This window comes from Haliaeetus albicilla, chromosome 16 (genome assembly GCF_947461875.1).
Source record: "Haliaeetus albicilla chromosome 16, bHalAlb1.1, whole genome shotgun sequence".
Lineage (NCBI taxonomy): Eukaryota > Metazoa > Chordata > Aves > Accipitriformes > Accipitridae > Haliaeetus > Haliaeetus albicilla.
In genome coordinates, this window is record NC_091498.1 from 1698770 (window position 1) to 1721093 (window position 22324).

The following is a 22324-nucleotide window of genomic DNA, read 5'->3' on the forward strand; positions in this document are numbered from 1 at the left end:
TATGTTTTGTTTACATTTGCACAACAGTCCATAAACTCCAAGGTTTTATTTATTCACAAAAGCAAATACCTTTTTTAAAAGCAGGTAATTTAATTTGTTACTAAAATTGAGGACTGTTTTTTCTCTTCTTTCTCTGACTGGAGTAGGTTAAAGACAGTATCTTAATTATACAGACTAGTGGTGTTTTTGTAGAGCCAGCATCTGTCTCCCCCATTACTAAATAGTAATTATTAAATTACTGTAGCTCCTGTAGCAGCTACAGGAAACCAGAATTGTATTGTAATGTTTGCAGTGGGTTTCACGGACATTTGCCTTTCTCACTTCCTCCATTCTCAGACTTGTTGGCTATATGGGAACTGTCATAGTAGATTAGTCCATCTGCTCTTTATCCCCCACAAAACTGACTGGTACTAAACGCTCTGGAACACATACATGCTTTTTTTCTGGGCTCACCTTCAGCAACAGCAGATTACTGCTGTTTAACTTGGAAAAAAAACCCCCACATTACTGTAGCAATATGTCCTCCAAAGCAAACAAAATGAAGGAGTGCCAAACATCCATAACTAGTTCAGAACAAGGTCCCTGACACTCTCCCCAGCTCGCTGCTCTCCCTCCAGCTGTCACCAGTAGGAAGTGGGTTGCAAACACCCCTAGAAGTTCCAAGCTCTGGGGAGGGAAAGAAGAGATGGCACACATCTCACAGCCACTTAAAGCAAACAGTTCTGTTTTTCCATGACTTCCTATGGCTCTGGAGAAGCCTCAAGCATAAGGGCTGAGCTCTGACCTGCCATCCTTTCCCCCCTTTGGCAGAATTGGGACCCTACACACTGCAGGCTTGGTGGTGTTACGTGGTGGCAGCACTTTATACAGAGCAGACAGAGAAATGAGTTGAGGTGTGAGACTTATCTCTACTCAGACTCATCTGTACTCACCAATCCTGATCGCAAGGGGAAGGCTTTTGTGCTCCCTCTAGCAAATGCCTGCAAGGAGCCCGGGACCAGGTCTGTGGCCTCCACGGGTGACACCGCAGCAGACACTGGTGTTAGCTCACACCGGCTCTGGAGACAGGGCCGGGCTGCCCTCACAACTGAAGCCCCTTCTGCGACACGACCCGGCCTGAGCTCTAAGGGACCAGCCTACCTCAGGGGGCCGGGCCCGGCCTGCAGACCCCTGAGGCACCCACACAGCCTACCGCCGCACAGGGAGGACTGCTCACACCCACTGAGGCCCGGACACACAGCTGTAGACAGGCCTAGTACCCCCGGCCACCCTTAGTCGGCCCCGCAGGGCCGCCATTCACCGCCGCCTCACCCTCCTCATCCTCACCCTGACTGAAGGGAGGAGGCAGCCACAGGGCGGCCTTATGAGGCGCGCGGGGTGGCCTCGAAGCGCGAGCACTGATTGGGCCAGGCGGAGAGGGCGGGGCTACGCGGAAAATATCTCCCAATAAAGAGGCGAGGGGCGGGGCTACGTGGGATAGCCGCGGGCAGTTATTGGTTGTTTCCGGGGTTGGGCGGGACTGGGGCAGCGCGCGAAGACTCGAAGCGGTTTCCTACGCAGCTGTGCGGCGGGAGCGCTGGGGCGGTGTCGGGCCGAGGCCATGGCGGCGGCTCCCGCTGAGGTGAGTCCTGCCGCTCCGTTCTGCGCTAACTGGCCGGCTGCCGCTGGCGGCAGCTCCTGGGCTGCCCACGACCTTGGGACTCCTCTGGCTGTGGCGCGGACGAGGGCTGGGGAGGGGGGTAACGAGGAGTAGAGAGCGAGGTGGTGGCGGCGGGGGAGGTCGCCGCGCCTCCTCAGCCGCCCTTGAGCGCGGGCGGCCCCGCGCCGTTACCGGGCTCGCTCCTTTTTTTTTTTTCCCGCAGACTACATTTCCCGGCATGCCCGGCGGCTCGCCCATCCGCCTTGCCTCCCGCGGTGCATGCCGGGGAGTCTGTGCTCGACCTATCCCCGCGGGCGCGGTGCATGCTGGGGGCGGGGAAAGGCCCACGGGCGCGGTGCATGCCGGGAAGGCGGCGCCTGGCCCGGCGGGCGGGCGCGGTGCACGCTGGGGGCTGTGGAAGGCTCCGGCCGGGGCCGTTCGTCAGGGCCCCCCGGTGAGGGTCTCCGTGTCGTTCCCCCCCCTCTCCGGTGAGGGTCTCTGTGCCCACCCCCAACCCCGGCCAAGGCAGCGGAACGCCTCGGCAGCGCTGGGCAAGGCTGTGACCGTGCTGGCCTGCTGCCCCGGCGGCGTGCCGTGGCGCCAGGCCTGTAGCGGCCCACTGAGGGGGGGTGTCAGCCGTGAGGGGGGGGGGTCGTTCCTGAGACACAGGAGAGGGGCCCTTCTGTTGCAGCGTGCCTGCACGCCGGGCTTGGGCACCTTGTCATGGAGGAGCCTTTCTAAAGAATCCTCTCAGGTGTTTACTGGTCCCTGTTTAATTAATTTTGGTGAAATGCAGATGTGGTAGAATAAAGTTTTCATTTTAATGGTTTTGAATTATCATCAGTGGAGATCAGCCAGTATGTTGATTCTCTTTTTTTTTTTTCCTGTATGCAAGCTCACCTTTCAGTACTAATAAAAGTTGTTGTAGTGTAATCCCCCTTCACATAAATACACATACATTATCCTTGTAAGAATTAATTTGTATATAACTGTGTGTAAGGGATTAGCCAAGGTTTTGGAATGAAGTTAGACACCAAGAGTCATTACTGCATGAACAACACTTAACCACAGTAAGGAGAATTTTATTTTGCTTTGTAGTTTCCGTTAGAAGATTTGAATTTGGACTTGGAGAAAGCCCTTGATAGTGACTCTGACAGCGGACAGGGCAGCTGTGAAACAGCCTCTCCAGGTCACTTCAGCAAGGGGATAGCGTCTCTTGATGACAGAGGTCTGTAATATTTCCATCGATTGTCCCTGGTGGTTGTTGCCTTCAATGGTGCCTTTTTCATTTTATAAATACCTTTTTAGGAAGTTGTCATTGCGTGACCTGTAGGAATCCAAAGTGCCTTTTTTGTTGCTCAGAATGTGGGCAGACATCTGTAAATCTCTGAAAAGTGTTTTTTGAGGTACAGAAAGGGAAATAGTAAATGGGATGTGTCTTAATTGCTTATTTCCTTTCTTTTTGTGATTTGCTTAATCTATGTGCTTGTTGAGTTACTTACCGTGGGTTTTATTACTGTTTCAAGGCAAGTCACTAATCTATCAATCAGTGAAGGATTTTCAGCTTTGCCTTTTTTTTTAAAGGTTAAAAACCTGTAACATCAATTTGGGTCATTTTTATACTGCACTGCAGGGAGAAGTGGATTTTGAAAACTTGAGTTCAAGCTGATTTGCTATAGATGTTGACATCTGTGAAATTTAACAGATACATAACTTTGTTTAACTAATTGTTTGTTAATTAACCTGAGGAATTTTTCTCTCCATAGTGTGCATCATTTCTTTTCTTTTAATGTATTTTGTCAGATTCAGAGGAAGAGATTTTTGTACGTAAAAAAGCAAAAAGCAAGAAGGTGCTTCAGGACAGTGACAGCGAAGATGGAGAGGATGGTGGCTCTTTTGTGCACAACAATATTCCGGGTGGAGACAAGGAAAATGGAGAGGAAAAAGAGAACATTACTGCCCAGAGGAACAAGAAATCCCATCGGATTCGCCAAGGTCTGCTAGATAGTGATGACAGTGACACTGGTGACCGATTGCAGATTGAAAACCTTGAAACAAGCAGAAAGGCTGGCTTGTCTGAGGAGGAATCTGAAGAGGAGACGCCCCTAAAATCTGTGAAAAAGTACAGAAAACATAAACATGATTTTGAAGAAGAATCAGCAAAAAAAGCTGTAGGAAAATCAAGAAGAAGAAAGGAGAAGGAGAGAAAAATTCAGTCCATTAAACAGCTGAAAAAAGAAAAGAAGCCTAGAGCAGAGGTATATATTTTGGCAGAAAATCTCAGATGTTTTCTCAACTACCTTAAATTTATTACTGCATTTGCTTATTGTGTTTCAATGCTTCAACATTGCTAGTGTCCACATTCCTACAACAGATGTGGTATCCGCAGAATACCATATGAGTCTACCAGTTTCATCTGCAAAGAAAATACAAACCCTAACGCTTGATGATTTATCGTCAGTGCGTGTTAAGCCAGGCAGAAATTCTTTGGGTTCATTGGGGGTTTGTTATGTGCGCAGACTGCTTTGATTGTTATTTCAGCTTTTCTCTACATTGCTGTGCTAGTTTCTGGAGGAAGCTTTGGGCTACTTTCAAATTGGAATTCTGGTCTAAATAAGTGGCTGCTTAGGAGGTTGCATATTGTTGCTATTTGTAAAATGTATATTTGAAGTGTTAATTTATTCTCTCGGAGTCATTTTGGTCTTCAGTAATTACTGAAATTCCCTGCTTACCATAGATGTAGGGAATATTGCTCCACGAATTACCTTGTCAACTTTGCAGTGCTGTAAAGTGAATATGACTGGCTTACAGAACACACAAGATGCTAGATTAAAGATGGCATGTACTTTTTCTAACTTCTTTCATCAAGACCTTTTGACAGTAATCTTGAATTAATGTCAAAGAACTGAAGGGGAGCTTCTGAAATGAATTACACAAATACTTTATTCTTATGGCAAGCAGGTAGATGGTGGTCAGAGGTATCCTTTTAATGACAGTGGATGTCTTCTTGATGACAAAGAACTTTTTGATAATGGCTTAGAAGAGGAAAACGATTACCCCCCAGAGGATGAAGAGTCAATAGAATCAATACGAGCGGCGGTGAAAAACAAAATAAAAAAATATAAGGTAACATTTGATAGGGATACAAGATTATTGGTTATTAGTGGGAAATATTGTACTTGAGCATGTATTAAAACTCTTTGACAACGGTGCACTTCTACTGCTATGACAGAGGAGAGAATAGTCCTCTGCTTTTTGTTCTTAAAGATGGACAGATGTTGTCCTGGAAAGTTGTAGAGATAATGCTATAGTAGGAGCTTTGGAAATCTACCATAGGTATTATGTGGGATTTGTTTTGGTTTATGAGATTGCTTACTGGTTTTGGTAACCAGTGATGATTCTGTACAATGATTTTTACTTTTGACTTGTTTGTCCTTGGTAGTGCCTGTGTATCTAGACAAATAAATTAATCTCTTTTATGCACTGTAGAACAAAGAATGGTTTTCTGAGGGTGAAGGCTACAAACATGTATTTGATGATGAGAATGAGGAACCTGTATTAAAAGAACCAAAAAGGAAGGTGAAGTATTCTTCTTTTTAAAGCTCTCCATTGTTTGTTGTAGTGACTCAGATGTTTTTTGTATGCATGCTGTTCAATGTTTTTGTTGGTTTACTATTTTTAATCTTTTTTTTTTTAACTGGCTGCTTTATTCTGACTGCTTTCTGTTTGAAAGGGAAAAATAAGCTATTTAGAAAGTATAGATAGAGTCCCTCTTTTTTTTTTTTTCTGACTTCAGAAGCCTTTCTTTTCTTTCCTTAAGGAGCGGAAAGCAGCAAGGTTAAGTAAAGAAGCCATTAAACAACTACATAGTGAGACCCAACGACTTATTAGAGGTAAAACTTAAATTCTTTGGACGTAGAGGGGTATAAACTATTAAAAAATTCAGGGGAGAAACTGAAAGAATTTACCCAAAAGGTTAGAGCCTTCTTTCACCTAGCATGAGTTATTTAAGGTTGAAGGGTGCAAGACCATTTTTATTCAAGGTCCTATTAAAAGATATCTTTGTAACTATTGAAAAAGAAAAATAATCATTGTGCAAACACTTGAGCCTGTAAGCTTGTTTAAAGTTAGTGGAATATTTAGAGAGAGGCATGTAATAGAATGTCAAGACCAGTTTCAGTTTTGGTATAAACATCACAATTAATTTCCTAATGAATCCAGGGACATGTTGCAAATTTGGTCTTCAAGACTGTTGCTGTTGGAACTCTTTCCCAAACAGCAGTGTTTGCTGTACTTGTTTAAACTGTGCTGTTTGTGCCTAATCAGATGTCTTTGCTGCAAAATACTTGTGTCAAGCTTCTTTGAATTTCAGAGATATCAAATAAATCTCTCGGATAACTTTTTAAATTTTCTTTCACCTCCTTTCTCTGGTAGAATCGTCTGTGTCTCTCCCATATCATGTGCCTGAGACCAAAAGCGTTCACGACTTCTTCAAGCGTAGACCTCGACCAGTATGTCAAGGAAATGCCATGGCATTGCTGAAGTAAGCGCTTAAACCTTTCTCATATTTTTTCATAAATTTTGAGGATATCCCAGCTTTGCTTTTGGGGATAACCAGACTTTTGCATGCTATAGGTGTTGTATGACATACACGGCTGCTCTGTGGACAGTCACAGCTTTTTTCTGGTTTAATTTTACCTGTTGCTTTGACCAGAAAGTTTTATTAAGAAACTTTCTTAGGCTTCTTTAATTCCATGAACATCTGGAAATTACGAGTGTGTCACTGTTAACATGAGGCATTTCTTTCTGGCTTCATTAGGTCCACTAAATACCAGCTATCCCTAAATGAAGAATCTGCAGACACTAAGAACTTGAGCACGGATTGCAAAGATGGGCAAATAGAAGGTGATCAATCAGCAGCTAATGAACCAGAAACAAACCTTGGCAGAGATGTTGATACTACTGTGAGCAAGCCTCTTGCTGATGTAGGAAAGAACTCTAGAGAAGACTGTGCTGAGAAGCCTAGGCAGGACAGTGATGATTCTCATACAGTTAGGACTGTAATGACTGATAACAATACAGAAGAACAACAGCACTCTAACTTCCAAAGCACTGATTGTAGTGAACAAAAAGAGAATGAAATTCCTCTGGCAGTTGAAGGAGATGCCCTTGAGCAAAGAGGTGAAACGGCACCAGACTTACAAGGTGAAAAAAGCGATCAGCAAGTGGGGCCTGGATTGGTGGCACAACCTGAAAAAGTGAGGAAGTCCAAGTTGGATAAACTTCGTGAACTGGGAATAGACCTGTCCATCAAACCAAGAATCTGCTCTGGCAATGAATCCTTTATAAACCTTGACGAATCTGATTCAAATAAAGGTATCGCTTTTATTGTTGTAATCCTGTTGTATCTGTCCAAGTAAGCAGAGTTAATCTGACTTTAACTGGAACATCTCTGAGAAATGTTTAGGCAATAGAAGAGTCAGGCATGTTCACTTACTAGTATGGATTCTTTGCTTAACGTTGGTATCCCTTTTCTTCCAGCTAATGTTTAAAAGGGAAGTTCCGAGTCCTTAATGTTTGAAAGCTTGAAGGAATGTGCAGTGATAACTATTTAGTGATGAATGATTTATTTCCATTTTGCTATAGTGAATTATGTTGGTACTTAAAGCACATGGGAGCACTTTTTCAAATGGATTCAAAACGAGGCATGCAGTAATTATCTGGAAACAAAACTGGCCTGTGTTCCAGAGTGTTTACCACTGATTTTGTTAAAAGGCAAGGCTGGATAGCAAGCAAAAATTTACTTCTGTAGCAAGAATGGTTTGAATGTCTTCTAGGTACTGGAATTTGAACATTGGTTCATCAATATTAAATAATTGACCTTGTTTCAGGGAGAGATTGCAAATGATTAGGCAATTTTGTAACTCCATTAAATCTATTATGTATTAGAAGATATTAAGAGAATGTCTGGACTGGATGCTACTTCTGTGCATGGAGGAAACTGACCTCTGCCAAGAAACAGTTTTTTGTCAGCCATCAGTCTGGTTTTAGACATATGTGTTAATAGAAGTTTAGAATTGCCTGGTGGCTGGAAGGCTAGACTGGAAGTGACTTGAGGTCTTCTGGATAAATCATAGTCAATGCTAAGGTAATTTAATATTAGCTAACATCAATTAAGTACAAGTTACAGCAAAAATATTCTGTAATACTTTATTGTTTTATTAGTCCAGTAGAATGGTTTTGCAAATATTTCAATATTAAAGATACAGAGTTTGTAACTAACTTCCTTTGGGGAAAAAAAAATTTCTCAAGACCTACTCTTGATAAAACTTTAACTCTGAATGCTTTTAAATGCTATCAAATTAATTTAATTTGCATTTTGAAATTTAATTAATATGTATTTAAAGAATTGGAAGCCTTGAAAGCACGTTTCTTGAAGCACACTCTTCGAACGTCAAAATCCAAAGCTGAACGGACCATAAACATGAACATTATTCGTAAGGAGACTACATCTGAAGGAAAAGAGGAACTGAAAGCAGATGTGGTACCAGCAGTGTTAGCTGCAGAAAGCCTGGATGAAACAGTCCACACAAAGCCAGGTCGGTTTGTGAGAAGAAGTGATGATGGTTGAATTGGAAAACACTTTGTCTTTTTTTCTCTCTCATACTCCCTTTCCCAATGCTGCCCTATGAAATACAGCTGAAGGGATCTTCATCTGTGAAATTAGTATGTATGTTCCCTCTAATGGATAGCCCTGTTTTAAAAAAGAATCTTGATAGACTTCTTAAATAGCACTGACCTGCGTTGAACAGCTTCAGTCAGATCTTTGTGATTGGTTCTCTGGATTTCTCCCCATCTGTACCAAAATTTTGTGTAAACCTGTATCTGTACTGTTCTCTTCCATCAGTGCTTTGAATGTAACTCTCAGGCTTCTTGTGAACTATTACCATTTATTAGATCTCTCATGCTTCCTTATTTCTATACTGTGGTTTCTAATAGAATTGTATGTATGTGCAAACGAAAATGTGTGTGGAATGTGACTCATAGTATCCATTAAAAGAAACAGATTATTTGGCTAGTTCTATGGGCACATGTTATTTTTAGCTGCTCTTAATTATTTCATGTGCTATAGCCCATCTGCCCGTGGCAATTGGATGCTCTTTTTCCCAAAAGACAGAGTGGAGAGACAGACCCTATCTCATTCAGAGTGCTGCACCAGTGACATTTATGGATAATGAGAAATCTTGATAATTCATGAGATGTGTGGTCTCTCTAAATTGAGTTTATTGAAACTGACTGCTGTAGCTCTTATAGCTGGCAGATAAATTCATAAAAACATTTAAAAACAAGTAACTTTTTAATTCCCTTTTTATGTGTTTAGTTACAATAGATTGGATGCTTGAAGGCAGTGAAGTTAAGAATTCACTGTAGTACATGTAATGTATTCATTTATTCATTTCTGTCCAGGTGAAAAGCTACAAGCGCTGAAGGCTAAACTCCAGGAGGCCATGAAACTCCGCAGGACTGAGGAACGCCAAAAGCGGCAAGCATTGTTTAAATTGGATAATGAGGACATGTTGGAGGAAGAAGAAGAAGAAGAGGAGGAGGAAGAGATGACAGATGAGTCTGAGGAAGAGGAAGAAGGCAGTCATGAGGTCTGTATGCAACATTTTTACGTAACCTAGTCAGCTTCTCAATTCTGTTGCCTCTCCCCAGTGAAATGAGACTTTTGTACACTACTAATATTAGGGAAATTGCCAAGAATTCTTCCTAGAAGCTAAAAAATTGCTATAGTTAGCATGTTCAGGGTTTGGACTGTCCAAAACTCAATTTATTAGTATTTTCCTTATTTGTCTAAACAGTATTAAAATCAAATATAAGTGTATAAAAGATTCTGGTGCTACTTTCTCTTTTTATATATACTTGGCTTATTGCTAGCAGTGGACAGCTGAGGTTACCTGTCATGGCCTTTCCTTTTTTAAAAGGGATTGGAACAGAGTTGCTTGAAACAACCAAGCTATTTCAGTTGTCTCAGAGTGGAATAGGTGCATGCAAGAACTGTGAATGTCACTCAGTTTCATCCTCCATATGTTAAAATGTTTTCCTGAAAAGTACGCAAAGAAGTGTGACAGACCAAAGCAATAATTGTATCTCTGCTATGTTTGGGGATATTTTTTAGAATGTGGAATTTCTGCTTGGCGAAGCAGAGGAAGATAATGAAGATATAGAAGAGAAACACATTGAAGATGGTGATAAAGAAACTGACAAAGAATCAGTTGATGGAGATAAGCTGGAGAAATCTGTGCACTGTGATTCTGTTCTCAAACCACCTTCAACAGAGTCTACATTGATGCTTTTTAAGGACAGCTCTTCAAAAATGGGGTAAATAAATCAAGCCTTAAAAATGGTGCCTGAGCAATTTTATATTTGATCAATACATGTAGATGTTTTGATTTGAAGTACTTCTTATAACTATTTTTCCTGTCTTGTTCCAGTAGTTATATGTGCATTCATATATATTTTCTTTTAAAAACCTAATGACTAATAGTGGAATAATCTGTTTCTTAATCAAAATGCACTAGATGTATTTTTGTGTGTTACCTTGTTTTTTGCAATTAATCTCGTATATAACGAATTGCAGATACTCTCTTCCGGATGAGAAACTTGAAATGGAAGAAGCTACAGACAAAGGACCTGCCAAGTTAGGTAAAGTAGAACTATTATCGTAACTATCATTTTCTTCACCTGGCACACATAGAAGTTTCTGTTTGAGATTGATATTCGATATTTTTGTTATTTCATCACCTGTATAGTTATACAGTATGATTATAAAAGTTTAGACTGGTGAAAAAATGGGAGGGCTTGAAAAAACTAGAGGAAAATAAAGTTCAAAATTATGCTGGAAAAAATATAGAAACCGTCAGAAATCAGTAAGATGAAATTCAATTAAAAAGTGTAATATGCATCCTGTATGAAGAAAGAAATCCAACATGACCACAAAATAATGAATTTTTAGCAAGGTGTCAGTGTTGCAAAATAGTATCTTGAGGTTTTACTGGATCACAAAAAAAAAGTTAAGCACTGTATTTATTTTTTTTTTTTTCAGAGGATGATGATTCATTTTCTCTACCAACACTAGCTAAAGAGAATAGCCATAACAGCAGCTTTGAGTTGATTGGCTCCATGATTCCATCATATCAGCCCTGTAGCAAACAGATGTCACGTGGAGGGAACTTTTTATCTGCAGCAGGAGGTTTCAGGTCACCTTCCCCAGGTTTTTTCAAAACAAGCTTTATCAGCTCAGCTTCTAAGGTAAGGTTCTCAGTCCTATTCCTATCGTCTATTAACACAGTGGGTAGTGAATAAATGTATTTTATCCTGACTGTCAGATCTATCAAAAAATTAATACCAGAAGGCAGCATCTAGCCAAATGCTTTTATATGAGTAAGATTTGGGAAAAGCAAACTGTCCCCGGAGTTTAAAATGTCTCCACATTGGAACGGATAAAAATGACATTACAAAAACTTAGCATCTATTCTCTGACGTTTTAGAATATATAATCTGGTTTTTATATCTAAAATATGTACACCATAAATATTTTTTTTAAGCATACTTACATGGGCTACACAATATCTGATGTCAGTGAACTCCTATGATTTATCAGAGCAGTGTGGATGTACTTGACTCCTGCATGGTCTTAATCCTTTAAAATAGCTTAAATGTTTTATCCCATTCTTGCTTTTGATTTCTAGGCTTGCAAAACAAATAACTTGCATATTTTTCTATTCCTTTGACTAGAGCTCAGGAAAGACATCTGAGCCCTCTCTTCCCATAGAAGATTCCCAGGACCTGTATAATGCCTCTCCTGAGCCTAAGAGTTTATTTCCAGGGGCTGGGGAGTCACAGTTTCAATTTTCTTTGGAAGATGACACTCAGAGCCAGCTGCTTGATGCGGATGGGTAAGTAATAGGTGTAAAGGATGGTGTCTGATGCCCTTTAACAAAAATAGGACATACAGACCAGCAAGATATTTCTAACTACAGACTTTCTTTCAGGTTCTTGAATGTTGGACAACATAGGAATAAATACCAGTCCTCAAAGCATCAGCTGACTCTGGCTAGTATGGATGAGAATGCAATGGATGCCAATATGGATGAATTACTGGACTTGTGTTCTGGACAGTTTAGCAGTCAAGCTGAACACGTGCCAAATACCAGCAGCAACAAAAAGCAGAACATGGAAGAATTGCTGAATCTTTGCTCAGGAAAATTCTTGTCTCAGAGTATGTCCTGAAGTCTGTTTTCAGCTTTGATGATTACTTGATCTATAAGCTTTATGATAAGGTACTCCTTAGTCCTGGGCACTAATGCAGAATGTGGAACTTCGAGACTTCTGAGAGCTCTAACAATCTAACACCTTTGTGGGAGCATGCTAACTGTCACTTCTAGGATGCTCTCTGATATTTTAAGAGTAGAAATGTATCTGTCTAATAAGTTGCAATCTTATTACTTTTTGTAGCAGGTTCTCCAACATGGGCATCTTCGGTATCTTCCAAGGCAGAAAAAGACAGTGACATAGAAGATCCAATGGCAGAAGCTCTAGCACTTTGTTCGGGCTCCTTTCCCACAGACAGGTTAGCATTGTTTGTCCTAAAATTGACAAACGTTTATAGTGGTAGTTGTCTTGTTTCACTCTTAATGCATTTTCTTGTTCGACATCAATTCAAAATGCTGTAAGCAAAAGTGTGGTCTGTTTTGGGTGTGAAGGGGAGGAATGTTGCAAATTGCTCAGCAATCACTCTCTAAATCAGCAGCATATACCGTTTCCCACAGTTACTGTGAAGGGAAATTCTTCTTTGTCTTTCACTGATAGTGGAAGATGTGTTGAAGAACTCTCATCAAACTGAGAAAAGATTGTTAGAATGAAGGACTTCTGGGTTCTATTCTGGGCTGTTACCAAACTACAGGAACCATAACCAAATGTTAGTATTTGCATTTTCTCCATTGGTTAAACTGGAAAGGTGTATGGCTGCCTGACAAAAGGATAATGAGGCTTAAACAGGAATGTTAGGGGGATCCAAGAGGAATTTTAAGGGGAAAGAAACTCAGGATTTAGTACTTGCCCCATGGTTTCTGCAAGCGAAGACCTGAAGTCTTAAAATAAAACATCAATGCTAATGAGGATTTAGGGCATTTAAAGCTAAATGCTGTTGAGAGACTGTTAGCTCTTTGAATGCTCACAGCTTATTACCTGAGACCTGCTATCATGATGGTTGAAATCTTGCTTTGAATTATTGTGAAGCCATCATTGGAGGTGAAATGAAAACATGCATTTCTTTCATTTACTTTCTCCTAGGGAAGAAGATGATGAAGAGGAGCAAGAAGAACTTGGTGATTTTCAGCTTTTAACAGATGACAATGCCTTTGATAGTGAAGAGGTATGAACTGATGGAGCAGAACAACTGCTACAGCATTCTGACTAAGAGAACTCCATTTATCTACTTAGTTTTTTAATATAACCATCAATGCAAAGAATTTTGACTTCCAGAACAAGCTACTGAAACATTTTTAAGAGCAATGTTTGGATTGCTTAAAATGTCTCCTTAATATTATGATATGGTGGACAAAGCATCTTAACATAGCAAATCCTCTGAAAAATCTGTGGTGTTTTAGTCTGTGTTTATTGACTGAAGAATAGAAGAAGTTGTCATTACAAAGCACTCCACTTCTGAAATCCAATTTCTGAAAACTTTCTCTTTGACAGGATGAAAAAGGTGGAGATAGTGATGCTGAAGAAGCAGAAATGAGTGATGAAGAAGAACTGCTGAGACATAGACGGGGCTTGAAGAAAAAATTGTAAGTACATCTTTTTTTGTATATTAATTGCCAGACAGAATAGAATTTTAATAGCACTATAAATTTAGTCTATAATTATTCCCTCCCCAGCTTTAGTATCTGATGTTTATGGTGTTGGCTCCAGCTGTTTTCTTGCTTTGGTGCTGTCATGTTGCATGAGTTTAACTATGTTGCTGGTGGGTTATAGATGATTTCCATTATAATTTTCATTGTAGATGGAAATCAAAAGGCCACAATGAAATCAATGCAACATTTTTTTTGACCAAAAAAAATGCGGGAGTGCAGAAGTATTGTTTTCATTCCTCCTGTCTTAAGATCTTTATTCGTTTTAGCAAGTAAAACATCTAGTTGGCAGTTATCATTGCTATCACATTTGGTAGGCAACTGGCAAGGAATCTGGTGGATGACAATAATTTGGGGTGTTGTATGTTGGCAGGCCGTGTATGGGAATGTGCAAGAACTCAAGTATTAGTCTGTTACAAAAAAATAAAGATGATTCATGTTTTCTCATTTAGGATATGTGTTAATTTTATGTCAAAAGATAAATCTTGCTTTCAGAAGATTTGTTTGATTATTGGTCTACCAAACTGAACTCTTTTAATATTCTTTTATAGAAAACTGCAGGATTTCATGGAAGATGAGGCAGAGCTGTCAGGGAGTGATGTGGGCAGTGAGGATGAATATGATGGTGAAGACCTGGATGAATATGAAGAAGAGATTATTGATGAGGAACTCCCTAATGAAGTGGAATTAGAAAATCAAATACAGAAATTACACATGTCAGTGACAGTATTAGTATATATTTGTGTGTGTGAAGTCATGGCTCTTGGGTATAAACTGGACTAACCTCCTCCCTTTCTCCTGTGTTGATAGGAAGGCAATGCTTGACGATGACAAGCGTCAGTTACGCTTGTACCAGGAGCGATACCTCATTGATGGTGACCTGCATAGTGATGGCCCTGGCAGAATGAGGAGATTCAGATGGAAAAACATAGGTGCCTTTCTGATCTATGGTTAACAGATGGGGGTGAAAGATTGGAAAGAGAGAGTGTGTGTGTGTGTGTGTATGAAATACCACTTGGTAGTCCTTCAGAAGTAAATAATCTTTCAGAAATAAGTTGGGTTGGAGGGGGTCTGGTTTTGGATAGGGTTTTTTGTGTGTGTGTTGGATTTTTTTGGTTTTTTACTAGTCTGCATATTTTATGCCTCTTGTAAAATTAATAGCTAATTTTTTTTTCTTTGTCTAGATTATGCTTCACAGATTGACTTGTTTCAGAGAGATTCGGATAATGATGATGAAAATGAACAGTTTGATGAGACAGAAGCAAAATGGAGGAAAGAGCGATTTGAACGAGAACAGTGGCTTCGTGAGCAGGTAATAGTTAGCTTCCAGAATGGCATCTTGCTTGATATTTCTCTATACCATTGCTAGGTGAAATTGTTAGTTCCTCAAGTTAAACTCTGGAAAAAATACTGTTCATAAATGTATCTTTGTTTTTCATTGTGAATTCTGCTCTTTCTCTTCTACAAGTATTCTACAGAGAGAGAAACTAATTCAGAAGGGAGAGGCAAAACAACTACGTTCTGAAACAAGTCGGCTTCAAAGCTGAAATAAGTTTCTTACGCTGGGAGCATACCTTCAAGTTTTAGAAGTTTCAGTATTAGGTCAGCTTTGTCAGCTGAATGTGATAGTACAGGTTTGCTGTTCATTAATAGAACAAGGATGATAAAGTGTCTAAGAAGTTGCAATAAACTTTCACAGTAGAAAGTAAATAAAAAAGACTATTAATTTACATAATGAAAGGACTTGGTCTACTTAAAATACTGAATGAAACATTCATTCTTAATTTTAACTTTTCAATTTTATGAAGTGTCTTCTCTCTACTACAGAAGGAAAAAAATAAAGAGCAGGAGGAGGAAGAAGAAATCGGTGAAGACAGCCAATTCATGAAACTAGCAAAAAAAGTAACTGCTAAGTCCCTACAGAAGAAAAGTAAGCTTACTTTTTATTGAAGTGACAATCAAGTAAGAGAAATAAAGCTTAAATTTCAGTCATCACTTGTAGTCTCCATTGAAGCAGGCCACAGATCAGAAAACTCCAGTGTCTAGTTTTCTTACACCAGTCTGAGCTCATGTCTTCCCGAACTTGAAAGGCTAAAGGTATAAAAGCATTGAAAATATGCAACTGCAAGGTTGATGATAATTGTGTGTATTTGCTTAATAAAATAGTATGCTACTTTTTGGAAAAAAAGTTGTAGAGTGGAAATAAATTCCTCTATGAGCCATACAACTGATGATGTAAAGGAATTTGATGCAGATTTCTGCCCCCCCTCCCTCCCCCGCCAGTGTTTGCTGTCTGTTGTCAATTCCAAGTTCTTCAGTTTGATATAAAATTATATTCCTTCAAATTAAATTCAGAAACTGACATCTTCCTCTGTCTCTGCTAGCAAGCCCAGCAGTAGTGGTACAAGACACAACACTGTTACCCAGGAACCCGTTTGAAACATTCAGACCTGCCAGTGACATCCAGGTTGGTAATGGTTCTGAAAAATGGTATTTCCAAACTGCATCTGTAGAACACAGCAAAGTCAGCTGACCCTAGATTCTGGCTATTTCTGGTTTGTATGGTAGTGAGTAACACTTCAGTAGGCAGTAGTCTTTTCTATTAAGAGTAACCTACTAAAAGAGCTGTCTTGTTCATGTGAGTGGTTTAATGCAGCATTTCTTTGTTCTTCAGATAAAAAATGGGTCTCTCTTGAACAGACCTAAAGCTGTCCTTCAGAAGCTAGCAGCAATGTCAGATCTTAATCCAAATGCACCTCGAAATTCAAGGAACTTTGTCTTTCATACACTTTCCCCAGACAAGAGTGAAGAGGCAAAGGAGAAATCAAAACTTCAGGTAAAGAGTTGTGTGGAATGTGCTGCCAATTGTGTAGATTGTTTAAATGTACAGGCACTAAGCACTGCCAAGTAGTTAAGAGCACTGTTGTTTTAAATATTCTCTGTGGTTTCCTAGTATGTGCTCCCACACCAAATAATTCTCTGGTAATTCAGAATTTCAACTTTTTGGAGATTTTATACGTTCTAATGTATTCTACTCCCCTGTAGGTGAAGAAAAGAGGTCCTACTGCAGTAATAACATCTCTGGCCAAACGGCCCAGGGTAGACAGCACAGAGGAATCGAGTCAAAGTCGAAGTATATTCCAGTACTTGGAGAGCTGAATGTTGCTTTTTAGGGCCAGAGGTTGTATCTTGTCTCTTTGCCAGTTGCGGTTTGTTTTGCAAATCTGCCAGCAGTCATCAGGAAGGTAAATAAATTGCTGTACGTTCTCAGGCTGCCACTTAATTCACAAGTTCCAGTAATTTCCAGGCAATGGTTGTCTTTATTCCCCTTTGTTTTTTCTCGGTGCTCCATGGCAAATGAGAGCACAAAATCCATGCTTGGTTTGGAATGAAATGCTAACTTGGTCTTTCCCAAGCATTAAGGAAACTTACACTACTGTATACTGTCCTCGCAGAATCTCACGTTTCAGTGGTATCAGTTCCATCTGAAAATACCGCTCATGTGACAGGTATGACGCAGAAATGCTGCAGTTAGCTTAAAGCACAGATGGAGGAGGTATTTCTGCAGTTTTGGGTAAGAAAAAAGCAGTGTTAACTATAGCAGGACAGATGTTGCTTACACTTGCAGTACGAAGTTAGCTATAGCTTCCTCCAATGCCTTGTTTAATGTTTAAGCATTTATTAGCTTGACATTTTAAGAAGCTCTAATTTATGTTTGAAATGTATATTTTTAAAGAAGGTCCCAGTCTTCTATGAGACAGTACAATAGGGATTTCTTTCCCAGTTTTTATTGCTGTTTAAATTCTTATGCATATGAATGTGCATATGTGGAGAGGGAAGAGTGTGAATAGCAGACGTAGGAGAGGAAAAGAAGGTGTGTTGAGGTTTTTTATTTGAGTATTTGGGGGGGGGGGGGGGGGGTGTTTGATTTGTTTCGCCCAGCTGAAGACTCTCTTAAATCATCCATCCATTGTTTTCATGCAAGCTGCACTCATCCAAGAGAAAACATCCGTTTCTGAACAGCTAGTAATGAAAAGCCTTCTCTAGAATGAGGAAATTAGATAATAAGAAACGATCATTCACAACTATTCTAAATAGTGTGAAAGAAACTTGAGACAATATACAGCGTTTCTGACACTTCTGATTGAGAGCTGAATGTGTTAAAGTAGAGACCAGATAATGGTAAGACAGTGGCCTGCTCTGTAAAACTAAAGATCTTTCTAGGACTTGATGTCACATACTTAGGTTGCCAACTCTGTCAGAGAAGTATCCTGAATTGTAAATTTTGTTACATCATAAGCATATGCCTGGTGTGCTACATGTAAAATATTTTACTGTATATTATGTTTATAAAGAATTATGGTACTAATTGGAGTGCAATTTTACAATAAAACATGTTTTTAATTTTGGAGGCAGTTGGAATTAATTTACAGGATTTCACTCAGTTGTGTGTATGTGGCTTTTTTTTTCCAAAATGTTTGTCTATCTCTGTCTTTTTTTTTTTTTTCATTGCTGCTTTTCTTTTGTAGCCACAACTAAGCCCTTCACTAGGAGCAGCTGCAAGAATATTGGAATACAACAAAAACAACCCCCCTATGTTTATTGGAGTGTAAATTCTCAAGTCCTCAAGTCTTCCACTTCAGTTTGCATAAAATTCTTGGCCCTAAGAATATGTTTCTTCTTAGTGATTCAGTAGTTTTGGTTTTTTTAGTTCATAGACAAAACTTGCTTTCTCTTTGGCTTGAGATGTGCCTATTTCAGTTCATTCTAGCAATTCTAATAATTAGTACACCTGGATTTGGGATGGGAAGTTTAGGGAAGAGAATGAAGGAGGAAAGGTCATTTATCAGATGTTTCTTGAAGAGCAGCATAACTGAAATAAGATATCTGAATATCCAGTTAATTCTCTATCATGGTGTTTGCACTGATTTGTAAGTTGTACTAATTCAGCACAGGCTTACTGGACAAAAACATTCGAAGCTGCAAAATTCAGCACCTTCTTGTAATTTTGCTAACACTGCCTGCCACTAGAGAGCAGCAAGAGAATGCTCTTCCTCTAGCAAAAGGGGGCAAGAATGATTAAAGCTTAAACTGTACTCTGACTCAAGGGGAAATTCTTATAGTTTTCCATGCTCTATGGCATTGCAAAGGATTAAATCTATATAGACCTATAATTGCTACATTTTTGCATTAGAAGGTAGTAGCCTGAAGAGCACCTTTACAGGATTGGCTTTGTCCTGGTGGTCTTACTAGCCTTTACTCAGCACATGCTAGCCACAGCCGTGGCATTTATTTCTTTTTCACTTTAAAATTTTCCCTTCAAAATACTTTTTGCTTGTTCCAGAACCAAGAATAGAAAAATATTGTTGAGCCTGAAGAACTTATAAATTGAAATACGTAGGCTGGGAAGATTTCTGGCTACTGTGGTTCGGAAACATTTCCCCCAAAACAACCTTTCAGGCGTTCAGGGTTTGCGAAATGCTGCTGGTAAGCACTGCGCCACACCCCAGAAATTTCTTGCAGGGGTATATATTCCATGCCATGTTCTGAGGAGGCAGTGGTAGGAGGCCGGGGTGAGTCCCGTAGGAGCTGAAATCTCAATAGCAGGAGGGGTTGAACCATGTGCTGAGATGCTGCTGCTGCTACTTCTTATTGTGCCAGACTCCATCTTCCCACCAGGGATGAGAGCTGTGGGTTTGGGCCTGACCCTTGCCTATGCTCCCACCTGTGCTGCTGACCTTTTTTCATCCCTGCGGCCGGCTCTTCTAGGGCTGCCCCCCACCCCACCTCCCGTCTGGCACATTAACTCAGCTTTGGCTTCTCATTTTCAAGTATCGATTCAGCTCACCCCTCCTGGCACTGAGATGATGCTGCTGTGCTAACAGAGAGAAAAATCCTCCCCTGTTGCTGCTGGAAGTGCCAAGAGTGGTCTGGTGCTGGCCAGGCCAGCTGGGAAGGAAGGATTGACTATGGGTTGAGGCAGAGAGGGGTGACAGGGTGGGAATGAGGGTCCTGTGCACAGCCCTGGGGCAGCAGTGCACCTCAGCCTGTGCAGAAACAGTCTCTGCGGGGCTGTCCCGGGCTGAAGGAGGAGCTCCTTCCACTTCGCTCACTGCTTTTCCCCTTTAATCACATCTTGGGCTAACCACTAGCAGTTACAGCTGAGAGTCAGGATGGGTAATGGTTGGTTTTAGCTTTGCATGAAGTGCAAAAGTGGCTGCACCTTGGTAGGACACCAGGGTTTTCATCTGAGTGAGGCAGCTGTAATAACTACATGTCTCCATGCCTCAGTTTCTCCTACCTGCACAAGGGACAGGAGGAATAAAACCTTTTAGCTCTCAGCTCCAGATCCTAGGCTGTACTGCAGGAGCCTTGATGAGAGGAGTGCTGCTAAGTATGCAATGTTACCTGCTGAGTTTGCAGGGAGAATGAGCTCTTAGGAACCTAAATGATAGTGAAGAAATTAAAAAAGAACTTATAAGCAGAGGAAGGAACGGCCTTTGGTCTGTGTTAAAGGTTAACATTGCAGACACGTTTATAATCATAGCTCTCACCACCCCACGGCTCCTCGGGGGCTCAAGGCAGTCACTGAATTATGTTTTCTTTTTTTTTTTTTCTTTTTGCCAAGAGACTGAAAGGGGGAGAGAAAAAAAACTATTTGTTTGTCTTGTCTAATTTAATTTATGTTATTTATCAAATAGACAGGTTATTTGGGAAACCAGATGGACCCAGGCTAAAATCATCTGTATTTCCAACATGTGAAAAATTATGTCGGAGTGGACACATGAAAAGAAGTGTGCTGTATGTTTTGTGTGTGCTTATCACGTGAGCTTCTGCACCTCATCTGTCCTGGACCTTTAATCAGTTGTCCCAGACCCAATATGAGGGTTAAAGGACAAAAAGACCCCCAGGCATCCACGCAAATGCGGATGGGGAGGGTGTCTTCCAGAGCAGCCATGTCACAATTATTTACCCTCTCTGGCTTTCAACCTGCTCGTTAACTGGTGCATCCTTTCTCCAGAAGTGATGAATGGGGCACATTTTTGGGCCCATGGAAACGTCTTTACCACATACTTGGTTTTGGAGCGGAGCAGGTGATGTTTTCAGTATCTTTCTTTTCCTTTGCGTTCTCCATTAATAGAAAAGGAAACAGAAGACAGAGAGCAGCAGAAATAGGCAGGAACAGCTATAGTCTAACTGAAATGGAGTAGATAGTTCAAGAAATACAGCAATACAATGTAAGAATATAGTAAAAGAAAACAAGACCCCTCTATTACTCACAGGCAAGTGCTTTTCTCCCTAAGAAGGAAAAGATAACAGCAGAGAGGGAAAAAAAACCCCCACCCTGCAGCACTGATAATGCAAAGGTGTTGCCTTGTGCAGGTAGGAGCGAGCCGGCAGTGGCAGAGCTGGCGAGGAGGATGACTGGCCAGGCTCGGTGCAGGGTCCCCCCCTCGCCCCGTCCCCGTGGCCATTGCTCCTGCTGCATTAACCTGCCGGGGCAGAGCTTGGGGCTGCTGCAACCATCTCAGCCAGCACCGGGATCCTGATGAAGTTCCTCCTGCAAGGGAGCAGTCCTAGCACACCTCTGGTGCCCGCGCTTAATTAATGATCTGAAATCAAAGGGGAAATTGAAACTTGGCAAAGACCTTCCCTCCCTGGCACCCACTGGGCAGCTGCGAGGGGCTGTGCAGGGGTGGGACATCCCGACTGCTGCTTTACTACCAAGAGCTGAGCCTGAAGCAGCCCCCCCCACCAGACTTCCCTGTGCCCCGGCCCCCCACCACCCTGGGGCAGGAGCCCGGCAGCTGGAGCAGAGCCGTGGGGGCTCCTGGCTGGGCAGAGTCTGGCCAAGCTCGTGACACGGAAAGTAGCTCTGTCTGAGACTTGCAGCGGGTTTATTAGGTGACCTGTAAAGCAAAAGTTTCATTCTATATTAACTATTAGTCATTAATATTAATTATAACATTGCATGTGCTCTGTGTGGACAGATGTTCAGTCCTTGGGGGTTATTATTTTCTCTTGTATCATCCAGAAGCCCAATTTATGGCTAACTCCAGCTATGCTTCTCCAGGCAGCAGAGATCTAAACCAGCTGTAATTAAAGAAAATGACATAAAGGATTGCAGTACAGGGGGGAGGGGTGAGAAGTAAATCTTACAGCTTTGCAAGAGATTAATTTTATTTTTAGCTAATATTTTCTTCTCTGCTCCTCAAGGCTGTTTTCATGCAACATGCTCTGTGCTGCTTCCCTTACAGTGGCCCATTGATTTTCAATAGTTGATGTTTGTGCATGCGGTGATGGAGGATCAGTATCTGAGAGGCGTGTTCCCTTTGGAGGGTGAGACATGCACCCACCCGGCACCCCAAAAGCCACTTGCAGCATCCAGACCCTCACCTCTGCCATGGGGGATGCTGTGGAGAGCCCGGGCGTCCCGTTGCATCCTGGTGTGGCTGGTTGTGGCCACAGTGCCATGCCATGCCTTGGTCAGCCTCAAGGTCCCAGCTGGAGGATGGCGTGGGCCAGCGTGGCAGCATCTTTCTGCGCTGCCTAATTTCCAGCCACCACGGTTCACGGAGACTTGTTTCTGTGCAGGAAGAATAATTAACTACCGAGGCGCTAACGCCACCTCACTGGCTGCTCAGGATATGCAGATGTGGTATTTCCACATTCCTATTTTACACGAAGCCTGAAGGGGGGCTTTGAAAACCCCCGGCCTTTCACAATTAAACACCAGATTAGAAAAAATGGCTTTTCCTTCTTGCTT

At 41.3% G+C, this 22324-nt stretch overlaps 1 protein-coding gene across 5 annotated transcripts; it reads left to right on the top strand.

Moving 5' to 3' along the window:
- The first annotated feature begins 1467 nt into the window (after nt 1-1467).
- CLSPN (claspin) lies at nt 1468-17966 on the top strand. 5 transcript variants are annotated; one of them, XM_069802897.1, is made up of 25 exons: nt 1468-1621; nt 2738-2867; nt 3443-3897; nt 4598-4765; nt 5129-5218; nt 5460-5532; nt 6074-6182; nt 6459-7015; nt 8047-8238; nt 9107-9294; nt 9819-10021; nt 10281-10345; nt 10746-10951; nt 11438-11598; nt 11695-11921; nt 12158-12272; nt 12995-13076; nt 13403-13494; nt 14109-14273; nt 14368-14489; nt 14742-14869; nt 15385-15487; nt 15942-16024; nt 16232-16393; nt 16603-17966. In XM_069802897.1, the coding sequence occupies exons 1-25, from the start codon at nt 1601-1603 to the stop codon at nt 16714-16716; spliced, it is 4011 nt and encodes a 1336-aa protein (XP_069658998.1). In that variant the 5' UTR covers nt 1468-1600; the 3' UTR covers nt 16717-17966. The 5 variants fall into 5 exon arrangements, with proteins under 5 accessions (XP_069658998.1, XP_069658995.1, XP_069658997.1 ...); XM_069802894.1 differs by lacking the exon at nt 1468-1621 and adding an exon at nt 1863-2093; XM_069802896.1 differs by lacking the exon at nt 1468-1621 and adding an exon at nt 1863-2093 and having other exon boundaries at nt 12161-12272.
- The last annotated feature ends 4358 nt before the right edge of the window (nt 17967-22324 follow it).